Below are 25668 nucleotides of genomic sequence, written 5' to 3'. Positions count from 1 at the left end.
AAAAACGAGTAATCTGATTACAGTTACTTTCGTAAACCTGAGGTGAATACATTTTGGATTACTTATTGGAATTATTGGTGGAAAGATTTCCTCAACATTTAATATGCATTACTAAAGGTACAGCCGAATCATCAAAGCCCACAAAACCTATTACCGCCGCAGATGGACCAAAAAAGCGGCTGGAAAAAAATCGCGGGTCCACTCGCTCAGTGAAACAATAACAACGAAACATGGAGGAACAAAAGTCTGCGTTTAAATCGCGTGCGTGTGTATATATATATAGGTGTGTGTGGTTAAAACACATCAGCCTGCGGTCGCTCTTTAGCCTTACTAATGATTATTTCTGAAGGTATACACAGTGAAGGCGGTGCGTGAAAGGCGGTGCGTGAAAGGCACTGCGCGGCGCGCTCCTCTTCTCCGAGGCGGAGTTAACCCTCCCGCTGCCTCCTGGTGCTGCAGAGATTTCATGAAGTGAAGGAGGTTTTCCTTCTATAAAGCAGCTGTGGGCAGCAGGTATTGTGAGTGTCACAGACATGAATACATAGATCAAGGCAGACTGGTGCACACACTCTCCTGTTTTGCCAATCCGGTGCTTAAACAAATATAGCTCTACACCCCTGGCCGACATGTCCTTAAAATTAAGTCCGAGTTCGACATTTTAATTCATGTCCTGCCAACACTGGTAGGACAGAAGACGACACGCCCGTTCTAAGCCGTGTCCCTCACTCCTCACATCCCAAGCTGCATCCCCAAAAAGTGTATTATGTTGTTGCATCGTTTCAGATGTGATGTTTCAGTTGTGCTCTTGATAAGCCATTAAAACAGTAAAAACACGTTCAGTTTCCTTTTGCTTTTTGTGTCTCCTGTTCACCAAAACATACCCATCTGTGATGGAAAAAGAAAGTAATCCAAAAGTAATCTAAAAGTAATCTGATTACGTTACTTTTTTTACACGTAACTGTATTCGGATTACTTTCAGAGCCATGTAATCAGTAATCAGCAGTGTTGGGACTAACACGTAAAAAGTAATGCGTTACTGTAACGCATTACTTTTTATATTCAGTAACTCAGTTACCGTTACTACATGGTGCGTTACTCCGTTAGTTTTTTTATAGTCAACAGCCAGGCGAACAGAGATGAGAACTGTACTTAAGTACTTGAGTAAATGCAGAGCCCTAGAGAGATAAGAGTTACGACACTCTTTGATGTCGCCGCCAGCCGGTCACGTGGTTTATGTATGCCGGGATAGTTCAAAACGCACTTCCGTTGCAATGCTTCTCTATGGCAAAAACAGCACAAACATGGTCAAAATAGTCATAGATTAAACCAACGCTGTTATTTTTTAAAGATTGCTTTCATATTTACATGATGTGGTTACACTTTGTATGGATTGGCACTATTTAGAAATTTCGTTATTTAACGATATTTTGAGGGGAAAGTGTGGTAGCACAAGCAGGCTATGTTGCTGTCACTGCCAGGGCAGTCACGTCCGTAGTATAGTTGCGCTGCGCTGTCATGTTCTTCTATGGGACAGACAGACAGCAGCGATTGCGTTATTGAATGGTAAATATATATATATAAAAAAAACACACACCCAAGTACTTTTTCAGCTGTAATTGCATTATTGCATACTTTTTATTGACAGTTTTAACTAAAGTCTGATTCAACACTTGATTAGATTTCACATCATTCATCCACATCTGCAAAGTAACTAAAGGTATTACATAAATGTAGTGGAGTAAAAGTACACCATTTACCTCTGAACTGTAGAGGAGAAGAAGAACAAAGTAGCAAAACATTGAAATACTTAAATAAAGTACAAGTATATCAAAATTGTACCCAAGTAGGCTATAGTACTTGAGTTTATGAATTTAGTTACTTTACACCAGATGCCATAAAGATAGAAAGACTAAGCCTTGCACAGAGGCATGACAATAGATTTTCAAAATGCTCAAGAGTGCTGCCAAAATTATAAACTGACTGCTACACAATTAAAATAAATGCTTTTATATATTTCGATTAGATGTGACTCTTTAGCGTTTCTGTTATTATTAACACTGCTGCTTTAGTTGTTTTGACTGCTAAAATCCTCTGTTATTCCTCATTTTAAAGCCGATATTCCGTGGGGTCGGGGGGCTCGGGTCCTTGTCACCTTTTCCATACCTGATGAGTTTGCATCCCTGATAATACTTAGTAAGGAGGCCATAATAGGGCAAGACACTTCACCCCAAATTTCTCCTGTGGGGATTGTCCACAGTATTGAGTATGTAAGTCGCTTTGGATAAAAGCGTCTAACAAGTAACATGTAATGTAATGTAATAATATTTTTGACTCATGGCTGAAGTTAAGTTTCTCCAGCTCTCCCCAGGTTGGCAAAAAAATGCATCTCAAAATGCATCAGATTGATGCTTTAAAATATGGAATATTCAAAATGTTCTTCTGGGGGAGCATGCCCCCGGACCCCCCTAGAGGGATAATATCCTTCTCACCTTTTTCACCCCTGACCCGTTTTCATGCCTGTACTTAGATACTTTTACATTTTTGGAGGGAAACGTTTGTGTTCATGTTAGCATGATCATGTTAAGACTATGAATATCATTTTACCACAACAGTGGATGAACAATTGATATATGTGTTTGAACAAGAACAACAGGAAGAACAAAGTAAAAGGGACGAACAAATGTGTGAACAAGTATTAAGAACAGTGTATGGAAAAAGTGATGTGATGTGGGATGTGTGTTAGAACAAAACAAAGTAAAATGAATGAGAAGGAGAACAAAGAGGGTTAGGGTTCAACAGAAAAAGATTAATTCAGCCAAAAAACACAATTTTGATTAATCTAAAGTGTAAAACAATCTTCAACACAGACCAAATTAGTGCCCTTGGACAACAAAACATATGGTGGGGCAAAGAAACGATAAATTAAATTGAGAGAGTGGGAGACTAAAAATGATTACTATGATAAATATTCAAACTATTTACAAAACTATTTACAGAAGCTCCTGTTGAACCAGCAACAAAAACAGGTTTGTCAACAATAACGAGGCCACTTTGCCAGGGGGAGGTGATCCAGCGACGAGACAATAAAGCAATTCATATTAGGTTCTGTTGAGACACTACAGAATATAAAACCTTCCAAGCCATGACCTCTCAGCGGAGAATGCAGCACATCAAACTGGAGTCAGGAGTGTGAATAACACATTTTGACCAAAACAAATGGTTGCTTACCAATACAGTGACTGAACATTGGACACCAAAAAGTTTGACCTCATGTCGTCACGCAACACTGTTACTGCCCTAAGTCATTTCAAGATGGAGGAGTATGATAAGGCCATCAGCTTCCTCCGGGACTCCATCCATCTGTTTCGGGGCCTGAAGATCGGTCCCAAGGGCAGCTGGAAACCAGTCCAGACAGGACTGGTGATGGCCACAACAACAATCCTGGAGGTCCAGCATGACCTGTTGAGACAAGGGCACAAATTTGTTCTCACAAGCCGCTTCACTCAAGACTGCCTGGAAAACACATTTTCGTCCATTCGTCTGAGGAACTCTGTCCCAACACCTGGAGAGTTCCAATATGCTCTGCGCGTTGTCACTGTGGGTGAAAAAAAAAAGTGCTAATTATTTTTTTTAAAGTGTTTATTTTGTTAAAAATAAACATTTTGGATGCATGACCATGTTTTAGGCTCATCCTTCATTCACTGCTGTAGAGTAGCCTATTCAGTAGGCTATTATTTGTTTAAGACTGAATAATACCTTTGAAGAACAATCATTAAACTAGTGTGTATATTACAATACAAAGGAATCTATCCTAGCATGCCATCAAGCATGAGTAGCGCTAGGCTAGTTGTACAGTACAGATGAGTTAACACGGAACAGTACCAAAAAAAACAAAGTACAGTCAACATGTCACATAATGAAATGTTAGTATATCCCAAAATTCAATGAAATATGAAATGAAATATTTATCACAAACGCCACCTCATTTCTACTAGTGCTAGCAGTCAAGTCATATCATACAGAAAAAGCCGACTAAGGATGGCTGACACGATCAGGTTCAGCGGATAAAAACCAAAATAACAATAAAAACACATAATCAATCTAAATCCTGCTTGTTAGTTACCCAGCATCATTGATATATAAGCTGCTAGCGATTCATTACTGAAATCTTACCTTCAAAGCTGACGAAGTCGCGCTAGCTAACTAGCAGGCAATGCTAGCTAAATTGGTTGTAACAACCAAGATAAAATATAGATAATTACGCTGTGCATATACAAATGAAGACCAGTATAAGCATCATAAAGGGCCTCTGATACAATATAGACAGTTGACAATTCAAAAGAGTTCGATATTTCAGCCACTTACCTCTGGAACTAATCGACGCGCCGTAATGTAAGTGAATGAGGTCCAACGCCCAAATGACAATATTTTGAACTATTTCGATGTCCATACCCCGGAAGTAGGCGCCGCCATTTTTTACAACGGAGGTCTATGGGAGTGTTGTAACTCTTATCTCTCTAGGGCTCTGAGTAAATGTACTTAGATACTTCCTGTGTCACATGCGGAGACGGGCTGTGGGCGTGTTTGTGTTGTTTACTAACAAGACTATCATGGCGGCGGCGGAGCTCAAGTCTAGTTTCTCCACCTGGAGATATTCTCACTATTTCACTTTTGTCGAGCACAAAGAAAAGAACGTTTTAGTTAAATGTAAGTTGTGTCTTGGCGGGTCAAAGGTCCTATCTACTGCCCAAACTAGTCATTCAAATCTCTTAAAACATCTGCAAAAACAACATGCTGGGACGAAGCTAGTAGCTAAGACCACAGAGACTCAGCCGACGCCACTCCACCTCCACCTAAGCAACAGCGGCTGGATTTTAACCAAGGGACTGCTAGCCAGGGAAAAGTGGATAAAGCCATTGCACGGTATGTTGTAGAACACATGCAGGCTATTGCTACAGTGGAGTCACCCGCTTTCAGGGAGCTAGTTAGCATGATAGCATGTCCGGGCGGCACACGGCATATGGGACGGAAAACTTTTTCCAACTACCTGGAGAAAGAATATACAAAAATGGAAAGCCAGCTAATATCGATGCAATCCAGATTGCATATAATGCATGTCAAGTTGATCAACAGATTGTATTATTCTCCAATGCAATAACAGTACTGAAATGAAGGCTATAAGGGCAGTAATGGGAGAAATATTTTTCAAGGAACATAAACGTTACTTTCAACAGTAACGCATTACTTTTGGGTGTAAGTAACTAGTAAAGTAACTGCGTTACTTTTGACATGAAGTAACTAGTAATGGTAACTAGTTACTGGTTTTCAGTAACTAGCACAACACTGGTAATCAGTAACTGATTACATTTACAAAGTAACCCTCCCAACCCTGTTCACAGCTCTCCAGAGGGTTTCAGTTATTGTGTTAGAAGCTCATTCCTTAAAACAGAAGCCTCAGATTGCTTATCATAAGAGGAAATAGGAAGGTTATATTTCCAGGTTGTTATGGAAATAAGTTATTGGGGCTTTTTTCTTATCAGCTTAGATTTGTTAGAAAATGTTTCCAACTTTAATTGACTGAATTTATTTGAAAATTGGGCGATTTAACACATGAATACTGTGTAATATATTTGAACATATATATTTAAGAAGTACAATATAAGGCAAGCAGAAGTTTAATTTGTGGGCCATGTTTCATTATACTTTTTGAATTAGCTGAGGGCCGATTCAAAATGGTCTGCGGGCCGTAGTTTGGACACCCCTGCTCTAGACCATGGCTTCACCAATAAGTAATTCAGCCCCAGAAGGACAGCATGTCTGATTCTGCCTTTGCAGTGAACCCAGAATCATCGTAATTCTTGATGTGAAAATTGTTCATTTAAATTCTACAAATATCAGCCTAGCTTGTAAAATCCGTATCAATCAAAGCTCCCTGTGATCTGAGCATCTCATGAGCAAGGCCTTCCATCAGCCAATCAATACACAGGATCATCTTGACCGTCCTCACTCATTCAACCTGTTCGGCAAACTCATCTATCCTTTGCAAACTCATCCGTTAGCACACACCCTTTGGACATATAATACGCCATCCTTCCTTCCACTGTCCATCTATGCATCCATCTATCTGTCCCTCGCTCGATAATCATGTGAATAATAGCCCGCTTACTGTTTCGCTGGCAGTTACCAGATCGATGTTGTAATATTCCGCGTGCAGTTGTGTATGTGTGCGGCCTTCGAAAACATCCATGTTTGTGTTTTTCTTGCTGATCGTATGATGCAATCACTAACTTACTAGTGTGTCAGCTCCCCCAGAGGTGCAGTATGAATAATGTATTTTAATTTCCGTGGCTTATAGCAAACTTTTTCAGTACTGTCTGCAAGCGCGTCTGGCACCTATAGCACATTAATTCCACTTGTAGAGTTGTTTCTGCCTTTTTATGGAAACCTGGGAGAGTTTGGTGAAAGCTGAGAAATAACAGGCGCAGTTTCAGCTGAGGAATGTAAATCTTTCCCCCTGGGTTGAGGTGAGCGGAAAGACCCTCGACTCCAGGCTTCACTCAAAAGCCAGTTATCAAGAAGTGTGGAGTGTTCGCCCGACTTAATGAACAAGAAAAAGGATTAGAGCTGCTTCCTCCCGAGGAGAGAAGATACAGCGCAGGGGCAAAATGTGAGCATTTAGTCGGTTAGTTGGCTGGTAGTTAACTTGGCTCCAACTTGTTCATAATCACAGCAGAATATCCTCCCCTCTAAGATTAGCCTCTCAATACTGCCAGGTTCCAAGGGGGTGAAGCTTTGATCGGCACGGCTGTCAGAAAACTCAACTAGAACATACTTTCTGCAACAATAACAACAAAAATAGAGACATGCGTATAATGGGTCCTTTCTGTTCAACATGAGCAGTGTTATTGAAGAGCTGACTGCCTCCTATAGAGTATTGATACATTCTACAGTTGCTGCGGTCCATTTAAAATGTGTTAAAGATGTCCATAACTCTTCTTCAGAGGCCAAACAAAACAAATTGCTTTATCACTGCCGCTGATCTCTTATCAGTGTTGACTTCCCCTTCCAGTAATAAAACAAATTGTCATGTGAACCAGGACTGAGGTGCTGAGAGGTTTGATGAATGCAGGTCCTATAATGCTCCTGGACAGGAACATAATCCCTCAGACTAGATGCACACTCGTCTTAGAGCTGTCTGCGTACCTTTTACTGTGTCATCAATTCAAATCACTGCGGTATCAGTATGAAAGTGCACAACCTCCGAGCGATCAGTCTTTATAAGTCTAGTAGGGATTGAAAACATCGCTCATTTGGAGACGTGGCTTTTTTGTTTCACACAGGATGCGACGTCTAATAGGGCTCTCTGGGCTAATCTATCGCCTCTTTTTCATGTATCCTGCATTGAAAAATTGCATTTTAATGTGTGTTCTGCTAAAAAATAATGACTTTGATATGCCTGTTCAAAATTGTCTTTTAAAAATAACAGAATGCAACAAAACTAGGGTAGAAGTTTTACACTAGCTAGTTTCAGTGACGTTGATAGGTTTTCCATTAAGAGTTCTGCAGGGATAGTACATATATTTTTGTAGGCTGACTTGGGATTTGGCACTTCCATGTTCTGTTCTGCAGGATAATCTTTACATATTATTGAAGCATAAATGCAATTGCCATAAGTAAAATGCTAACGTAAGGCTATAAACAAACTACATCACGGTTGTTTGGCTTTGCGTCACCACCACTAAGCTAAAGGCGGCTAATGTTTGGTGTGGTTGCCATTTAGTAGAGTCATTTAGATATACTATCCGTTTCGCCTGTTACCAGTCTTTATGCTAAGCTAAATAGTCTTGTGGCTGTAGCTTCATATTTACCTGACACACATAAACTACTAGTGATCTTCTTGTCCAACCCTCTGAAAGAAGTGAACAAGCTTTTTCACATTCATTAAACAATTCCTTTACAACTTCTTCTATGCAAGGCCTTTAAAAGTGTTTCTTTAATAATACATTTACCTACAATTGTTTGTAATGCTCTCTGTATAATTCCCTGTCTTTTAATCCTGCAGTCTGTTTGCTTTGTAAAGCACTTTACAAAAGTGCTGTATAAATAATGCTTTTTGTCTTTCATCTTCTACTCATTATTGTTATCGTTCCTTTGAGGAAAAGACAAACCATTCGTACCTTTCTGCGTTCGGCATTTTCACAATCTGTGTAAGCCGGCGCTGCGGCTGGGCATGACCGCCTTCAAGCATCAACAAAAGAAAACCCCCAGTGTGTGATTTGGTCTTTCTCTGTGTCTGTGCCTGTGCTCAGCACTTGAAAGAGACGTGTGGGTGTGCGAGACTTATTGTGCAGGACTCATACAGTGCCGGTGCACTGTTGAGATCCGCATCTGTTGACTGTGCCACCCACCTCCTTCTGCTCAGTCCGAGCTGGAGCTGGCTATTTTAGTTGATTGGTATCGGACAGGATTGTGTCATGGAAAATTCTGGAAGGCTTTACTGCTGCGTAGACAGTGAAGGCTCTTTGACCAAAATAGAAAAAACGTGTTCCAGTATGGAGCATTTTAACAACCCATTCTGCCTTTTAATGTAAGCCCCAAGCCTGTTTTTCAGGTTTCAGGCTTGCAAATGACATTCCCAGAACAAATGACCATATCTTCCCTTCTAAAAGGGTTAATTTAATAATCTTTTTTCTCAAAGTAATGATAAACCTGTGAGTTGGATGTAGAAAAGTCAGATTCAATATAGATGTTTTTTATTTTAAAGAAACTTCAGATTGAACATGGTAAAAAACTGTAAATTATAGTGTCCGTCCAAAAAATATATTGTACTTATAGTGAAAACTAACCTTGGATGATGGGTTAGTAGACTAAAAGCTTTAGGAATCCAAAGTACAACATATAATAAGTACCCTGTATCAAGATTGATGCAAAACAAGTGATATTTGACCTTTTTAGACAATGGCATTCTGGGGCCATTTGGGTGGATTTTCCTTATCTCTGGCCCCCCTTCTTCGATTTTGACATGTGACTCTTTCTGACCGTTAGAGCCAATAGAATCAAAGGGAAATCGTCCCGCACACACTCATGTTTAAAAAAAAGGTTCCATCTTTACGCATTCAATCTTGCTAAGGAGCGTAGGAATGGCCTGCTCTGATATTTTAAAACGGAATTGCAGTGTTATTGCTTATAGATCATCAGAACATTTCAAAGGGGACACAGACACATTGGATATTAACCTATGGATTAACTACAGCATCGTTGTTATCATTTTAATGCCATTGAAGACCAGTTTTGACCAGACAAAACCAGGGCTGCCAACACTCACGCATTGAGCGTGAGAGTCACGCAATTAACCCATATCTCACGCACTCACGCCACACTTGCCTTTCCTCACGCTAAGTTTTCGTCCAAAATAAATGTATATAAATATAAAAATAAAGTGAAGGAACAGCAAACCGAGCGGTCTACGAAATGAGACGGTCTTCTGGCTTAGTTCAGTAAAGTTGGAACGATATTGGGAGATTCTGATTTCACGGATCAATAACTCATGAACAAAACATTATTCAGACACAAATGACGTCTCCTAAGTACCGTGGTAAGGTTGACAACGAACTACAGTCACATTTTGATCAAAAAAAGCCAATACGCGCCGTCCTCCGAGCTGGACACATTACATTGGTCTCTATCTGCAGCCGGAGAAGAAACGAGTGCTCAGGGACCGTCTGCAAAGTGCAACTCCGAAAAAAGAGAATACAATACTATTCAATCCCTATTATACAGCTTATTACCACCAAACTCACCACACACATCAATAGTCTCCTGGTGGTCATACTACAGCAGAGAGTTTGGAAGAATATACTTTTGAATAATTTTGGGGAATATTTATAATGTAAAATCTTCAATAAATATGGCATCATCTTAAATAACTTTACTATTATACAGTATATTTCTACCAAACTCACTATTTGCATTGTTGTTGTTAGCATCTGGTTAGCTTAACGGATATTAAAAGCTGTTTCTAAAACAAGGAAAAGGAGAGCTCTGTCCTGTCAGACTGAGAGATAACTACAGCTCAGTGATGTAAGGGACTCTGTTTAGATAGTTAACTTTAGTCTAGTTATCTCAGTGGGTCTCAAACGTTTTGGTCACCATTTATGAGAATAAATGAAAAACAGTTATGAAATACTATATGACAGTAAAACAAGAATACAGTTTAAAAGGTGAGTGATTTGTAAAATATCCATAAAGAAAAAGAAAATCTGTTTACCATAAATTCATTTTGCTCTCAAAGTGCACCAGGTTGATGCACCAGGTTGATGCATTTAACCCACTTGTAAAATAGCACTTTACCTCTGCTTACACCTATATGCCATTTGATATGCTGTGAGCTGATTATCGAGCCTTCATTGTAAGAGTCGCGGGTACACTGTGTATGTGCGTATTCCATTGTAGCGCCCGGTACATTCATGGGAAACCCTAGTTTGTACATGTTCAATACATTTGTAACACTGTACACATGAACGTTTCTTTTTTCGGTTCACCAAAAAAAATCTCACTCCAAGCTGAACTCAAATGTTGGCAGCCCCCTGACAAAACCAAGGTAAGCCATGTTAGCGTTGTAGGCTACCTAGCGCCACATGTTTTTGATGTACGTTTTTGTTGATAACGTCGCGAGTTTGTATCTTTCAGTGTTTAGGTGGGCACCGTTAGATTCTGTGTCTTTACGATCATAAACGATGTGTTGGATGTGCAGCTAGGATAAGTAATAAGGGAGCTAGGAGTGATTTTCGGTGCAGTAATAGGGTAGCATTTTTCGCTCGGGGCTAATTCAGAGGCTCACTGTTAGCATTGTGTGTTTTTTGTTTTTTTTAAATGAAAAAGATCAGTTAAATTAGTTTTTCCCCGTTATATGGATATAACATATTCATAGTTTATTAAATATTAAGGTTCCTTAGACGTTGTTTCCTGCAAATGACGCGATTTCGGCCCCGGAACCGGGTCCGTGGGGCTTAAGAGGGGTTAAGCCATTAAATTGACCATTAGTTGTTACCGGTGCTGACAATTATCACTGAATTACTTTAATACTAAAAGAAAATACAAAAGTAATGATTCTTAGCCAAGTTCAGGAGTTATAAGGAGTTTGTTCTATGAGTGGATTTATCGATAATCATTGGCATTCTCATTATCTGTGATTCACCACATCAGAGATAGACATAGCTTTGGAGATTGTTATGTTACAATTTAAAATGACCATGCTGAGATTTCAATTAGGTAAGCATTCAGGCGGTACTTTTTCTGAGGCAAACTGAAATCAACTGAAAAGTGTTGGTAAACGTGCTATATCATATAACTTTAGTCGTCTTCACCTCATAGATCATCAGTGCCTCACATCGCTCTCTGGATGTTAGGATTCACAATTTGAAAACCCCAAGTTTAAAGCCAGTGAATTTGGTTCGATGCAGTATCCTGTCAGGTTTCATGTAAGTGGAGCAGCAATCCAAAAAAAGTGCCTTCTCACAAAGAGCTGAAATGCTTTTAATAATTCACAGCAGAGTCTCTGTCTCAGTTTGGGTTTGCTCACGGAGCATAAAAGGCATTCAGACGTCTTTTCGCGATGATGACGTTCTCTTTGTTCTGGAGTATCCCTAGTAGTCAGCTCCTTTGTTCTGTAGGAGCATGAATATGATGAAGCCGTTCTATATCTGACTCTACATCAAATTCTCACATTTCCCTTTCTTTTCGTAGTTACACATTTTGCAGTCGACAATATATCCTTACTCTTTTAGCTTCGGATAACAACGCTTATCATAATGGAAAAGGATTGGTTTGCAGGAAAGACCGCCGCCAAAGGCTGATCCAGGGAATGCATTGTTCTGTATAGTCATAGACCACTCAAATAGTTAATATGGCTGCTGTAGATTGAGTCGCAGCATGAACATAGGAGTATGCATAATGACTTCCTTCCTTGAATGGTAACGCAAAGGTATGGTTTGTGAAGGACATCTTCTTTCCATTGTAAAAGAACAAGGGCTGGGGATTAATATGTGTTTGCTTTTCATGGCGACGGAGAATAAGTGTGCTGATGTATTCCCGGGGGCTGCTGCAGGTATGGGTTTATAAATGCTATTTGCTATTTGTCCTCACCCTCAGACGAAAGGCTTGCTTTCCCCTTCTGCAGATTATGCATATTCATACATGCAAATAAAAATTGGCCTTGTCTCTGAAGGAGTTTAACTTGCACTGAACCCTATGGAGCAGTGTCCTTGGATAATTAATTACAAAGGTGCTAACCCTATTGTGGGAAATAGATTTCATATTCCAAATGCCTTGAACTGTGTTGAATAGTTTAAGCCTGATTGACATGGCGGTGTTATTTGCGGTATTTGACAAACATTTCTTATATGGTAAGGGTGTGTTCATTGTCTTTGAAAGTCAATGTGGATACTCTATTTGAGCTGTCGTCAATGAGGCTTTACTGTATCTGTTAATATGTGTTACTGTGCAAATGCTTTCACAGCTAATCAAATATTTTTGCAAGGTTGACTTGAGATGTTCGGATGCACTATGTGCACAATGTGTAACGTGGCAGATTTCATTATCTTTAGACACGGCCACGCCTCATGGCTGCCGATTTAGAAGTCCTGAATAGACTACCAGAACAATTCTCTAATCGTTTTTCTTGTTGTCTTTTCTTTCCTGCAGGGATCTCAGTTAGCATCTCCACCTTTAGCCTTATGGCCATTGCCATCGAGAGATACAGCGCCATCTGTAACCCGCTGAAGTCTCGCTCGTGGCAGACCCGGTCCCACGCCTACCGCGTCATCGCTGCCACGTGGGTGGTGTCGCTAATAATCATGGTGCCCTACCCAGTGTTCAGTGCCATCAAGACTTTCCCGAAAAGCAATGGTACTGTTGGCCACATGTGTCGCCTGTTTTGGCCAAGCGGGGCCTCTGAGCAGACGTGGTAAGTACTGGTGGGACTACTTTCTGGCAGGAATAGGTACATTAATCAGCTAGACAACATTTTTTTGATTTGATTTCAATTATAAACATCTGTTTATTTTGTGGAAGTGCCTCAATAATCTCAACAGGGCAGAGTCAGTAAGAAATGAATAGACTGAATCACTTGCTGAATTGAAAACAATCTGCTTGCCTCTGGCTCCAAATGTGTGAAAACAATCTAAATGCAGTGAAATTGTGTAATTATCATGTGCATCGTCAAGCAGAAAGTTGCTTCATATTTTAGAGCTGTGAAATCGCACCACGTTTACACTGATTGCTCACAGTGGGAACATAGATTGCTTGCTGATTTGGTCATTTGGATAAAACTGTTCAAATTTCCTCCACAGACTTTCAGCAGGGCAGTAAATTGAAACCGTGTTTGTATTACCATGTGAGTTTGGATCGGTGCTAGGTATATATTCGTTTTGCGGAATTTTGGAACTTAATACATTAGTCAATTCAAATGGTATTGCAGTTAAAGGAAAGTGTTGTGTCAGAGCTAAGTGACGTAGCAACTTCTTGCAGAGCTTGTCAGTTAGCTACTATAGCTTGACACTTTTAAAGGACAGCATTGTAAAGATGGGATTTGTTTATTATTTATTCCAATGAATAGACTTTGCCTCAAAAAAATCATGGTGTGACTGGACCTTTAGGATTTATCCCTCTAACTATCCAAGTAGAAATATGCCAGGGGGCGGGCAGAGTCTAGCTAATGATGGATAAAAGAGTTTTTCAATCTTGTCCTGTAATGCTTTGACCCCTGGGCTAAAGCTGTAAAGGTGGTTTCTGGGAAATGAATTAAATAATTAGGAGGTGACCAAGCAGTAAAAAACAGAGCCATTATTTAGCATGGGCAAAAACATAAAAAGCAGAGTCAATGGTACGGAAAATAGAGATATCGTGAGACTAAGACACTGTAGATAATATCTGTGTCTGTGATATGCCATCATTTTAAATTAACATGATCATTTCCCTGCTCCTCGCTGCACAATAAAAAAGGCAGAAGAGTTAAGCTTGGGCAAAAGGCCAGGAGATAAACGTTTATTGCTGCTACAGTCTGGATTGCTCGGCGTTAGGAAAGTCATCCATCGTTCTACATGCCCTCTGAGGACCGATACATGCTGCTTTGTGGCTAAACCCCCCCCCAAGTAGATGGATACACAGCCAAAGACAAGATTTCTTAGAGCATCACGGGAAATACTGCTCAGGGATGTTCCTAGATCTGTCCATAAAAAACACAAGGCCCTGCAGGATTGCGCAATTAAAATGAAGAAAGAAGCAGAACATGGCAGAGCCTTGTACATCTCCCTACTTTGACAGCCTTTTGTGGTCCAACGCTCTCTTTTCTCTGACTCTCTATCAAACTGTAAATCTTCTCTGGGAAAGATGAGACTGTGGGAGTCCAGTTAATGAGTCTGCTCGGTGAAGAGGAGAGGAGAGCATCTGGGCTCAGAAGTCAATAGTCCAGATGTGTCGCTAAGCATCAAGACCTTTCCAATTTTAATTTACAGTTCCATTTTTACCCATCATGGCTGTATTTTACTTGAATCTTGGATTGAAGAGACATAACACCTTTTCCATCTACCTCTTGCTCTATGAAAATGACACCTCTTTTTTTACCTAATGAAGCCGTGCACTGACTCACTTGAGCATAAATGTATAGTCTGAGATGATGAGCACATTATTCAAGAGCCATGAAGTGCTTAATAATACAATTTAGTCAATTTAATGATTTTCGATTGTTGTAATCATTCTTATGCATGGTGTGCATTGACGATTTCACGCACACTGGAGTTAACATTAAAATGATCATAGCAGCAGAGGTACTCCGGAGGGAGGAATTATCGTATTCCTTGAGGCAAATCTCACTAGGTAATAACAACATAATCATTTGACCAGATGTCATTTTGCATAAAAAATAAAAAACTGGCTCCTAAAACCCAAAAGTAAACTCCTTCCGGTTCCTTCGACAAAAACGCAATGCAATTTCTCCATAGGATTTAGGAAAATAGCTGGAAATAAGGTCAGTGGTTGAAACACATTTAAGAGACGGTTCACGTTTGGTTCAGCCGGATAATATCCACATGTCTATCCTACTTTCATAATTTTCGAATCATAAATCTAATCGCCAGAAGCAAAATGCTAACGTTATGCTATAAACGAACTACAGCAGGGTCGTTGCTTCAACGTCACGCCACCTTAAGATCCATATTCAAAAATACAGATTCTAAATTGTTCAAGTTGAAGCGTTTGTTTGAACAGTTTGCAGGAGGCAGGGACTTGCTTTCAAGCAGAACACGGCAAACAAACTTAGCGGAGTGTTTACGTGTTTGGCGTAATGACGTACAACGTCCTCGACAACTTCTGTAGTGCTATTCAGCCACTTGGTAACAACCATCGTTTTTCACCATATATACAGTCTATGTTTTTCACACACGTAAACTCTTCAGAAATCACCAGTGGGGTCACTGCTGATGTATTTAATGTCGTAAAACAAAACGTGATCTGTCTCTTCAATGTGTCTCAACCACAGACCTGATTTCCAGCTACTTTCCTAAATCCTATGGAGAAATTGCAATGCTTTTTAGCGAAGGAACCAGAAGTGGTAAAATGCTAACTTACTTCCGGGTTTTAGGACGCGTCACTGTGGCACTCAATATATATATTTTTTTTTTTAATTGATTGAAGTAAGAGGTCTGTGCTTTACTGATTGAGACTGATGTTTTAGGAGAATATTAACAAAATTATCTTTTTACATCAAAAAATGCATAAAATGTTGCAGCTTATTTAAACAATAAGTAATGGCTGTAGACTTTTTCTCAGGCTTTGTACAGCCCTCTAAAAACCTCCAAGAAATGGGGAAGACAGTCTGTAGCCTGAGAGTCTAAATCCAGGGTAAAGGATTCAAAAGATTGGACGGACGTATAATGATGTCAATGTAAAGGGAAGAATCGGGCTCATTGTACAAAATGTCATGATAATCCAACTAATCAAAGTATAATAACAAATGCAACTTGGTACCAAACAAAACTACGTTAAAATTGCTATTATGTAGGTTACATACAAAACAATTAAAGGTGGGGTAGGTAAGTTTCAGAAACCGGCTCGAGTGCACTAAAATTTGAAAGTACACAGCCGAAAAGAATCCGCCCCTTCCTTCAGACTTCCTTACAGAGCACCTCCTCCAACACACATGAACGCGCACATGACGTCAGCAGACTGGTGAAGGTGGCCGCCTGTTGCTGGCGAGTCATTGAAGTACTGCTGCAATGCACGCCCAATGAGGGCACGAGATACATTTGTGCGTGCACGAGATGGAAGGCTGACAGACAGGGCGGCAATCCAATCCGTTTAGCCGGGCCGGCTGATGAAATGTTTTTATGGATTTTTTTGTCAAAGCACTTAAAATATTCATTGCTATCGGGATGTTAAGAGCATTCTATGGAATATAACAAAAAGTGTATCTTGAGCCGGTTTCTGAAACTTACCTACCCCACCTTTAAAATTGCATATTTTCCAGCTAAGAATTACACAAAACTCTGCAAAGTTATACAATGATCCACTCCCCTCATCTCCCCACAACAGGATGTGTTTATTGGTGTTTGTAGTATCAGGCATATGCATATTATTTCCTTTGATTATGAATCTAAACCCAACACACCTTTCCTGTTGATAATCATGCAGATTTCAGGTGATTTGGAAACAGTCCACAGATATGAATATTCATGCCGTCCATCTGGGCTTCCCTCTGAGACAAAACAAGCTCAGATATCCACCATACCCTTCTGGTTTTTCTCCTACATGTTTACTTCCTGACAGCTTTTGTCAAACACATTTTCCACAGTATCAAACAGCTATCTGATGAGAGGCTTTGACTGAATGCGGAGTGAAAGAGAGGGGCTGAGAGTTCAGAGGGTTGTCCAGGAAGACATTAAAATATCACAGACATCCGTGCGTTTGAGATTATGACGGATCAAAGTGGAGATGTGTCTGGTAAAGATTTATTCCGATCAAAGTGACACCTGTACAGGTTCTTTAGCGTATTCATTCATGGGTTACTCTTTATAGTTTTTCCCTGATACATAATGGTGATGCTCCCTTCAGTTCACTTTCACTTAAAGGTTTCATTCGTTTGATGCGTATAGGACACACATTTAGCTGTTCTCGGCTCAGATGCAGGACATGTATTTTTGTCTCATTTAAGGCACAAAAATTTCCGCCAAGAAATGTTAAATCACAACTTAAAAAATCTCAAATCTGAATATCCAAATGAATAAAAAATGTAGAAATATCTGGCCAATTATCTTCTGGCCCTAATAGAGTATGTACTTGTATATGTTTAATAAGTCATTCATTGCCCTTAACAGCATATTTAAAGTGTTAGATGTCTCATACAGAATATTTGCAGAGTGGTTTCTGCAGTCAATTACTGACAAAGGCTTTGAGCCCTTTGAATTTTGTAGACTCTTGAAAAACTCTCCTCAGTCAATATTTGCTTCAGTTTCCATGCACTTAACTCACTTCACTTCTTTTTCTTTGAGGTGCCATCAATCCAGGCCCTCGAGAGCACCATGATTATTATTTTCTTTCTGTGGCAGAAAACAATTGAACATTTATGATCGGAAAACAGCCGAGTACACAGCCTGGAGCGGCATGAACATCTCTCAATTGTCCAAATATGTCATACTTAACAATGTCATTACAGAAACATCTTCTGGTGATGTCTCCTGTTATGTATAGTCATTTGTGACGTCTGAGAACAGTCTTTCTATATGTGTCAATATGCACTGTTACTGTGTAAACTGCCAATATGTTAATGTGAAGGTTGTGTTGAAAGCTTTCTGTCAGTCAAACAGGATGGCTAACACTTTCTTAGAGAACGTAGTGTTTTCAACGTTAACACCTGCAGTAGCTAACTGGTCCAACTGGCCCGCATCACTTTGCAAACTATGAAGACCTGATGTAGTCTCGTGTTTGGAGGGCATGAACGAAACTTAATGTTTGTGTGCAGCGTACACAATGTGCCTGGTCACATGTGCAAAATAAATTAGGGCAGCATTTCATCCTTTTTCCTCGATCCATACAATATAAATGTACGGACATTTAAAAAAAAAAAAAATCAAGAATGGATTTAAAGCAGGGCAAAAATATGCAGCAAAAGAAAAAATCAAATATAGAGAAGGAAGGTTAAACCACAGGACGCTGAAGAGTTTGATAGCCCGCAGGTAAAGGGGCAGAACTGGCCTGGGGTACTGCAGTACCTTTTGCCAGACACCACGGGGGTAAATGGGGCTGTGGGGAGGGGTCAACCATCCTCAAGACCCCCAGCAGCCCCAACATAGCCAAAGGCGTATGAGGAAAGAAAGTAGCTAAAAAATCAGATGTGTTTGTTTTGGTTTCAGGGGTTGATTGCACACCATCACACCTCTAAGTTGTTTTTCTCTTTTCCACTCTGGCTGTCTTTCAGGTATGTGCTGCTGCTGTTCACTCTGTTCTTCATCCCGGGAGTTGTGATGATTGTAGCCTACGGTCTGATCTCCAGAGAGCTCTTCCGAGGCATTCACTTTGAGGTGGGCCAGAACAGAGGGAGCACCCCCACCGGTGAGATCCATCGCAAATCCAATCCAAACTGCAACAGGCTTTTAGCTTGCATTGATTTAATTTACTCTGAGGATGAAAACGTCTTTTACACTTTCATAAATCAGTATGTGAATGACATTCGAAAGCAGGGTCTGGTTAAACATGGCAGCTGCCAGTAATGATAGAACTCCATTAAATACACGTCTGCACCATTCTCAGGCGCGCAAATAATGCAGCATGACTGTGAAAGGACGTTTTATTGTTTTGCCTCAAGCAGAGACATACTTTGTCGCAACTACAGGTACCGCACCTGTCATGTACAAAAATAGACTTCTTCTCAGTTGTCATTTTTATGTGTTTGGAATTGTCTGCAGCCTTACAGCTAGTATTTTCCATTAATTAAGGACACATATTTTTATTATAGCTGAAATAGGGTCCCTTAAGGTGAATTATAACTGCTGTCGTAACTGTTTCCATGGTTGAGACGATCTTAAATAGCCTTCGGTAGCAGCTGCTATCTATGGCTTAACATGGGGAAATGGGGAACTATTATCTTTGGTATTTAGGCAGTGTTTTGTTCTTGTTGTAATTAATCCTCCCATTTATAATGATCATTATTTGATGTGTTAAAGGGAAAGTTTTAATGTTTTGAAGTGGGGTTGAATGAGGTACTAATCCATAGTTAATCTATTTCTTTCACCATGCTATGTTTAGAATATTTACACCGCTTAACCTTGCAGTCAGACAGCCCTTTGGCACAAGAGACTAAAGCTTTTATTTATGCTTTCTTTTTAATCCACCAGCCTCCACTGAAAAGAACACCGCTGCCTTGATGAGTTAGTTTGTTTGTGTTATAGTTTGAATTTGCATTTTAAAGGGTTAGTTTGGATTAACTAGAGGCACACAATAACAACAAATTAGTGTTTTTGTCAATCCAGTATGATGGCTTTGAAGAGAGGACTGTAAACAGAAAGTTCCTCACCTTTAGGACAGGTCTGACAGAAAGGTGAAGCAGTGCAAATATGGTGAATACAGTGTATTCTTACATTGATCTGGATTTATTAGCTGGCCCTTTCTTTCAGGTGGCTAAAATCTATTTAGCTGCTGCCCTCCTCCACAGCAGTACATGGCTTAGCCATTGTGTTGCTATACCTGTCGGTTTCTCCAAACTGGAAGTGAACGGAGGTCCAAAGACTGACTATCCAAATGTCACTTAAAACACTGAACACTGAACTATCCCTTTAATTCTTGGTAACCCTATGTTGAAATCCACCCAAAGCTCTTCAAATGTAAACTTTTTGATCCTCCACAGCCCAGAAGAACGGTGTAGGAAAGACGGTTGCAGTATCCAACGATGACGACGATGGTTGCTACATCCAGGTGTCTAAAAAACCCACCTCCGCTGTGGAGCTCCCCACCCTCTCCGCCGCCCAGGCCAAATCTGAGCGCGCCCGGAAAAACACCTCGGAGGCCAAGCTGCAGGCCAAGAAGCGAGTCATCCGCATGCTGATGGTGATCGTGGCACTCTTCTTCATCTGCTGGATGCCGCTGTACTCGGCCAACACCTGGAAGGCATTCGACCTGAAGTCAGCCTCCAAAGCCCTCTCAGGGGCCCCCATCTCCTTCATCCAACTGCTGTCCTACTCCTCCGCCTGCGTCAACCCCGTCATTTACTGCTTCATGAACATGCGATTCCGCAAGGCCCTGTTGTCCACCTTCGCCTGCTGCTGCCGCAACCGGCTCTGCCGCTGGTGGTGCAAGAAGAAAGAGGGAGGAGAAGACGGCATCAACGCCACCTCCATGGGCACGTCCATGGCTACCTCCATGTCCAAATGTAGCTACACCACCGTCTGCACCACCGCCACCTGCTGAGCCTCAAGCAAAGCTGGGTGTTTGCATCAGTCTGTGTCAGGGAGCAGGGCTTACTGTGTGCACCATCTGTTTTCTCCAATCTTCAGCTTAATATGATATGAGTCATTCTCTGAGTAATGTCCCTGCCCTGGTTTATGAAGCTTTTTCGCAAAGGTCTCCTTCAAGTTCTGCGTGCATGGTTGCAGAATGTGAGGCGAATCGGTTTAGTGACATTATTTGTCTTCTGTTTAATCAGCAGCATCCGCTTTGTTGCATCCCGAAGAGAACATCAAGTGCCTGTGCTCTTTGTGTGGCTTGGTTTGTCATGGTAGTTTGTTCACTGGCTGACGGACATTTTAGCGACGTTGAAAAATGGGAATCCTGTGTACTTGTAAATACTGTCTTTATGTTCTTACTGTGTCAAAGGTATATTATTGATGGAGACATACTGTTGAACAAGGAGGACTCATTACCTCTGTAAAGAATCAGTATGGATTTCATTTCCTTTTGTGTTTAATGTGGTTCGATCTTTAGTCATTCAGGGCATCTCTCGCAGTTATCAGAATTATTCTACGAAAGGCCACTCTGAAAATCGTTGGGTTCTTAGTAATCAGTCTATTATACCAAAACATTTCAAAAGGGAACAGTGGCTGCATTTTATTCAGGACACACTTCCTGCTTAACTCTGACTTAGTGTTTTGCTTTTATTGAGTTATGTTTCATCACTTCTTGTGTGTACAGCATATGTTCTGCTTACGCCAACATGTGCAGCACCGCTTCTCGGTTCAGTTTGAAAAGGAAGGTTCATCTTGACGATAAACATCTAAGGGCTGTAGCCTTTTTCTTGGCACAGCACAAATGAGAATGTTTTGAATCTGGCAATTGTCTTGCGTTGCACCACCCTGCAGCATGGAACGTCAAACTAAAGTCTCCTGTTGCGACTGCTACACATGTCTGTTGAATACTGATGAAGACATTACCTTCAGGATTTGAGTTGTTAGAGAAAAGCACACATAGTCAATCTATGAAAGGTTGATTGCACTTGCCCGTTGCTCCAGTCTGCCCCTGCTACACATGGCACGGAGTCAGACTCACCTTTTCTGCTCAATTATCTCTGCGGTGTCTTTTATGAACCAGCGCTGCGTTCCGCTGCAGTGCTGCCAATTACTCTGAACATTACCTAAGTACAAAGAGCCCGTTTCCAGGCATAGACTAACGAGGTGTTTCTCAGGGACCCTCTCCTCTCCTGCAAAACTCATGGCTATGTCTTCAGAAAACTGATGACAACTAGCCCCTCTGACGCTGCACATCTGAGCCTTTCGAATCGTTAACAACAACAACAACATAAATAGCATCTTTCATTCGAGACAAGGAACTCAACCTGAGCTACTGTACAGTTGAAAAGAGTTGTTTGTCAAAAACAAGTCCTGTATTACATGACATGTCACTTGTTAGACGCTTTTATCCAAAGTGACTTACATACTCAACACTGTGGGCAATCCCCACAGGAGACATTTGGGGTGAAGTGTCTCAGGGACACAACGACATGCTGACTGCAGTGGGGTTTGAACCTGTGTATAATAATAGAAATACAGCGATTACAATAAAAGTGAAAGCAGTAAAGGCTAGCTCAAGACAGTCTTTTTACAAGACAAACAGCCCATTCGCTTACTTGCTGAGAGTGTGCTAAATATGAAGTAACAGCCAGCAGCTGGTTAGCTTAGCTTAGCATAAAGATCTGGTTTGCTGAATCAAGCATTCAAATAACATGGAAAGTAGGATTATCTAATTAAGCTTACCGCTGTCTGCAATATTAAGATAGTCTTGTTTTGTATCATGATTTCTAGGTCCATAAGCAAGCAGTTGATATTATTTTAAAAACAGGACATGTTGTTCTCGATGAAACTACAAATTACTCATTACCTAATTTGAATTCAGTGAATTCGGCCAAAATATGGCCATGATGCTGTTGCAGTGAACATTGTATAAATATATAAAGAAGACTCTGAATGTTACCGCTACAGCTCAAACATATCTGGATTTGTGTTAAACAGTATGATGTAATACTTTCTGTCCTACATATGAAGGCTGTTGTTTCATCACTTTTAAGTCTGCTCCTCTTCTTCTTGTCCTCCATCACCGAGCATTCACGTCCCTGCAGCCCCCCACCCACACACCCACCTCCCTCCTGTGTATCCCTGTCAGTGCAGAGGCGTATGAATACATCAATGGGAATGGCGTGTGGGTGACAGCTTAGATTAGCAGGCGCCCAGCGCTGTCCGAGAGCAGTTTACAGGCGGTAGCAGAGGGGGCAGGAGGGCAATTGGCACTCAAAAATCCTACATGAAGGCTGACTGTAAACACCTCATCTGGCGGCCTGCACTCCATGTGCGCTTTTGTAATTAAGGCAGGAGGCAATTTCCATATCTTTGTGAGCCAGCCTCGTGAATTTAGTCAGGATTTTCTTTCACTAGTGTACTTTTATCTTTCATCAAATATTTATTTTTTTACAGGTTTTTTTCGTGTTACAAATTGGAGTAACACATGGTTAAGGATCTTACAGCTGAGTACAAATAATAACTATAAGCTTCTTATCCAGAGCTATTTTGTAATTGCTTTGCCTGTAGATTCATACCTTCACTAAGTACATCTTGGTGCATTATGGATGAGCAGTGCATACACTTTCAGGTGACCTTGCTCACCTAAAGTGTTGGTAAAAGCTCCCAGAGAGGCAGAGATTTGCTCTCTAAAATGAACTGTTTTTGTTGAATATTATTTTCTCTTTTTATATTCACCTCGGCAGGCTAGCAGGTTATGAATTATTAAAAAGCAGCAAATCTCCACGATGCTCGCCTCGTCCAAAGTTTAAGAAAGTACGCCTTGCATTCCTTAGCTTAATAATGTACACGTGATATCTTGTTTGTAAAAACACAAGTTGGAGTAAGGGAAAGTTTATCAGACCGTAAAACATTTTAAATGAACCACCCTGCCAACACAAAGCGGTATTAAAAAAAACAATTCCGTACCGTGTTTTTAGAAATGATTAAATAACATTTTACTTGGGATTTTAAACCGTAGGGCTAGCTGTATCCCCCTGCTTCTACTTACTAAGCTAACGGTTGCTTTACTAGGGCAGCTTAATATATCAGATTATTGATATACTGTAGCAAAATATGGACAAGTGCAATATCCAAATCGCAGTAATATGTGAAAATATCTAAATTCATTTTTTAAATATTTTTGTTCAATGATGTTTCAGATCATATCACAATTGCAATCAGAGAATTTAAGAGCGATTGGTTTTCTTTTGAACAAATCATGAAACCCTACAATAGACGATCCAATATGTCTAATTATTCCTTTAAGGATATATGGAGCACCTCCACCACTGCAGTCCTCTGGTCAGTACTGTAACTTTAAAAAGCCGGCTACAAAAGTAATTGATTATTTACCAAGTTAGTTTACGGACAAATCCACTTTAGGGGTGAGGAATCAAGTTCCTACCCTGTCCCCAGAACAGTGCCTGATGCAAATTGAAAGTGAAATGAGACGGAGGCACGGGAGCACAGCCGCTTCCTCTCTTATCTCCACCTCCCTCAACAAGAATCCCATTAGGCGCTCCAGGCGGCACAAGGAAAAAAAAGAGTAAAACACTTTACGCCAAACAAACCATGTGGAACAATTTGTGACCGTCTCGAGGGGACACTAAAGAAGGGACAGCACAAAATATCAACTGTAGCGTCATATTTCATAAATGTCACTTTTCTGAATAGGATCCGTCTGTGGTGATTCATGGGGCCGGTTCTTTAAGATGCTCATTATCATTTTGCTCGTGCTATGGAGGGTTTTTATGTATTCACTGAAGAATTACACAGTCGTTCTAAGCTTGCAAAACTTACAAATGCCACAAACAAAGCTGCTTTTCTTCATTCCTGAAAAGTGTTGGGAGATGTTCCCGCCGGTAGACAAATCTCTCATAAGTAAATTAGAAGAAATTGTTTCTCAATTATTTATAATGGCTTCCCGGGGAACGGCTGCCCGTAAAATGTGCCTCTGCTAGATTTGTATTTTTGTTCTTCTTGTGGAATAATTCATAATTGCGGCGAGTGATTTTTGTAGTTTTATCTCAGGCACAGAATGAAACATTTCGTTTTTGGTCTACAGGTTTTGCACCTGAGAAACATAGCTAATTGTTTCCACGTTCATGTTTTACTCAGCCTTACAGAGTACCTCCTTGTTGAAAAAAAAGGGAAATTGTGTCTTTGTTAGCTTTCTTTTGTCGATTTTCTTTACGGGAAGATTTGAGTTGTTTCTAACACCTTTTGAGGAAAAGTGTTAACATGTAAGTCTCAGCCTTTTGAGAGAAGAAACGGTAAACAAACTGAGCAAGAGGTGAGGAAATCGTATTTATGGTGTTGGACATCCTTCCCTGATGGTGAAAGATGTCTGTGTGCTTCTACATGCTCTAAATGTTTACTAAAGCAGTCTCTGCTGAATTATTTTTACATTTGACCACATCTGGTGCCTGCTCGTGCTACATTGTAATACTATAATATGTGTAAATGTCTGTTAGTTGAAACAGGGAATACTGTCATGGCTGTGCAAGGTTCTAAATGTGAGGTTATTGTGTTTGTGATGTTTTGCTTTCACTGTATATCCAGTCTGATATAGTTATTATGGTTACTGGCTACATGTGCAGTATTTTCATGACAAATGTCCATTATTTAACCAAAATAAATATTGGGGGAAAACATGATGTTATGTGTGATTTCTTCAATAAAAAAGTCTAGGGCTCGCCCTTTCAACTTTCAGATAAAGGCATAACAATTATCTTTAAAAAATGGATTCTGGTATTAAATATGCAGCGTGATAAACAGTATGTGCCTGCGGACTCTTCGCTCTCCACTAAAGTTTGAAACACTTTCACATCTTAAGCAGAGGCGAGCTGGACTGTGAGTATTCGGAGATGGGAACTAAAAAAGGAAGATGAATAATAAAACAACAAACAATGGCAAGTCCGCTTCCCCAGCGTACATGAATCAAATTCCTCGGCGGACAAGAAGCCCTGAGGAAGTTCAAACTCGCACTTTCTCGTACCGTGATGAGTAAGAGGCTCGGGAGTGATTGCCATAGCAACAGAAGCTGCCATAACTTTAAAGCGCTCGTCTTTTTTTAGCCTTCAGAGACGTAGACTTGTGTAGAAGCAGAAAGTATTTGTTTTTTTCTCGGGCCGTC

The 25668-nt window shown here is 40.5% G+C and overlaps 2 protein-coding genes across 3 annotated transcripts in view; one reads left to right on the top strand and one right to left on the bottom strand.

Annotated features, from left to right (window-relative positions):
• The window catches only part of LOC117546699 (carboxypeptidase O-like), a 44170-nt gene extending 39743 nt beyond the window's left edge, over window positions 1-4427 (bottom strand). The window contains exons 1-3 of one of the 2 annotated variants that reach the window (XM_034217026.1): window positions 4366-4419; window positions 3563-3595; window positions 3229-3459 (exon numbers count right to left, since the gene is read on the bottom strand). The gene's annotated coding sequence lies outside the window, so the exon portion shown is untranslated. Of the gene's footprint in view, window positions 1-3228; window positions 3460-3562; window positions 3596-4365 lie in introns of both variants that reach the window. The other variant, XM_034217025.1, reaches the window with a different exon arrangement.
• The window catches only part of si:dkey-1h24.2 (uncharacterized protein LOC100137117 homolog), a 46709-nt gene extending 21520 nt beyond the window's left edge, over window positions 1-25189 (top strand). The window contains exons 3-5 of the mRNA XM_034217023.1: window positions 12703-12964; window positions 18470-18603; window positions 19895-25189. Coding sequence (XP_034072914.1) covers window positions 12703-12964; window positions 18470-18603; window positions 19895-20454 — 956 coding nt within the window. The 3' untranslated portion in view covers window positions 20455-25189. The remainder of the gene's footprint in view (window positions 1-12702; window positions 12965-18469; window positions 18604-19894) is intronic.
• The last annotated feature ends 479 nt before the right edge of the window (window positions 25190-25668 follow it).

This window comes from Gymnodraco acuticeps, unplaced genomic scaffold (genome assembly GCF_902827175.1).
Source record: "Gymnodraco acuticeps unplaced genomic scaffold, fGymAcu1.1, whole genome shotgun sequence".
Taxonomy (NCBI): domain Eukaryota; kingdom Metazoa; phylum Chordata; class Actinopteri; order Perciformes; family Bathydraconidae; genus Gymnodraco; species Gymnodraco acuticeps.
The sequence above is the reverse complement of the archived record's forward strand: the minus strand, read 5'-3'. Positions and strand labels throughout refer to the sequence as shown.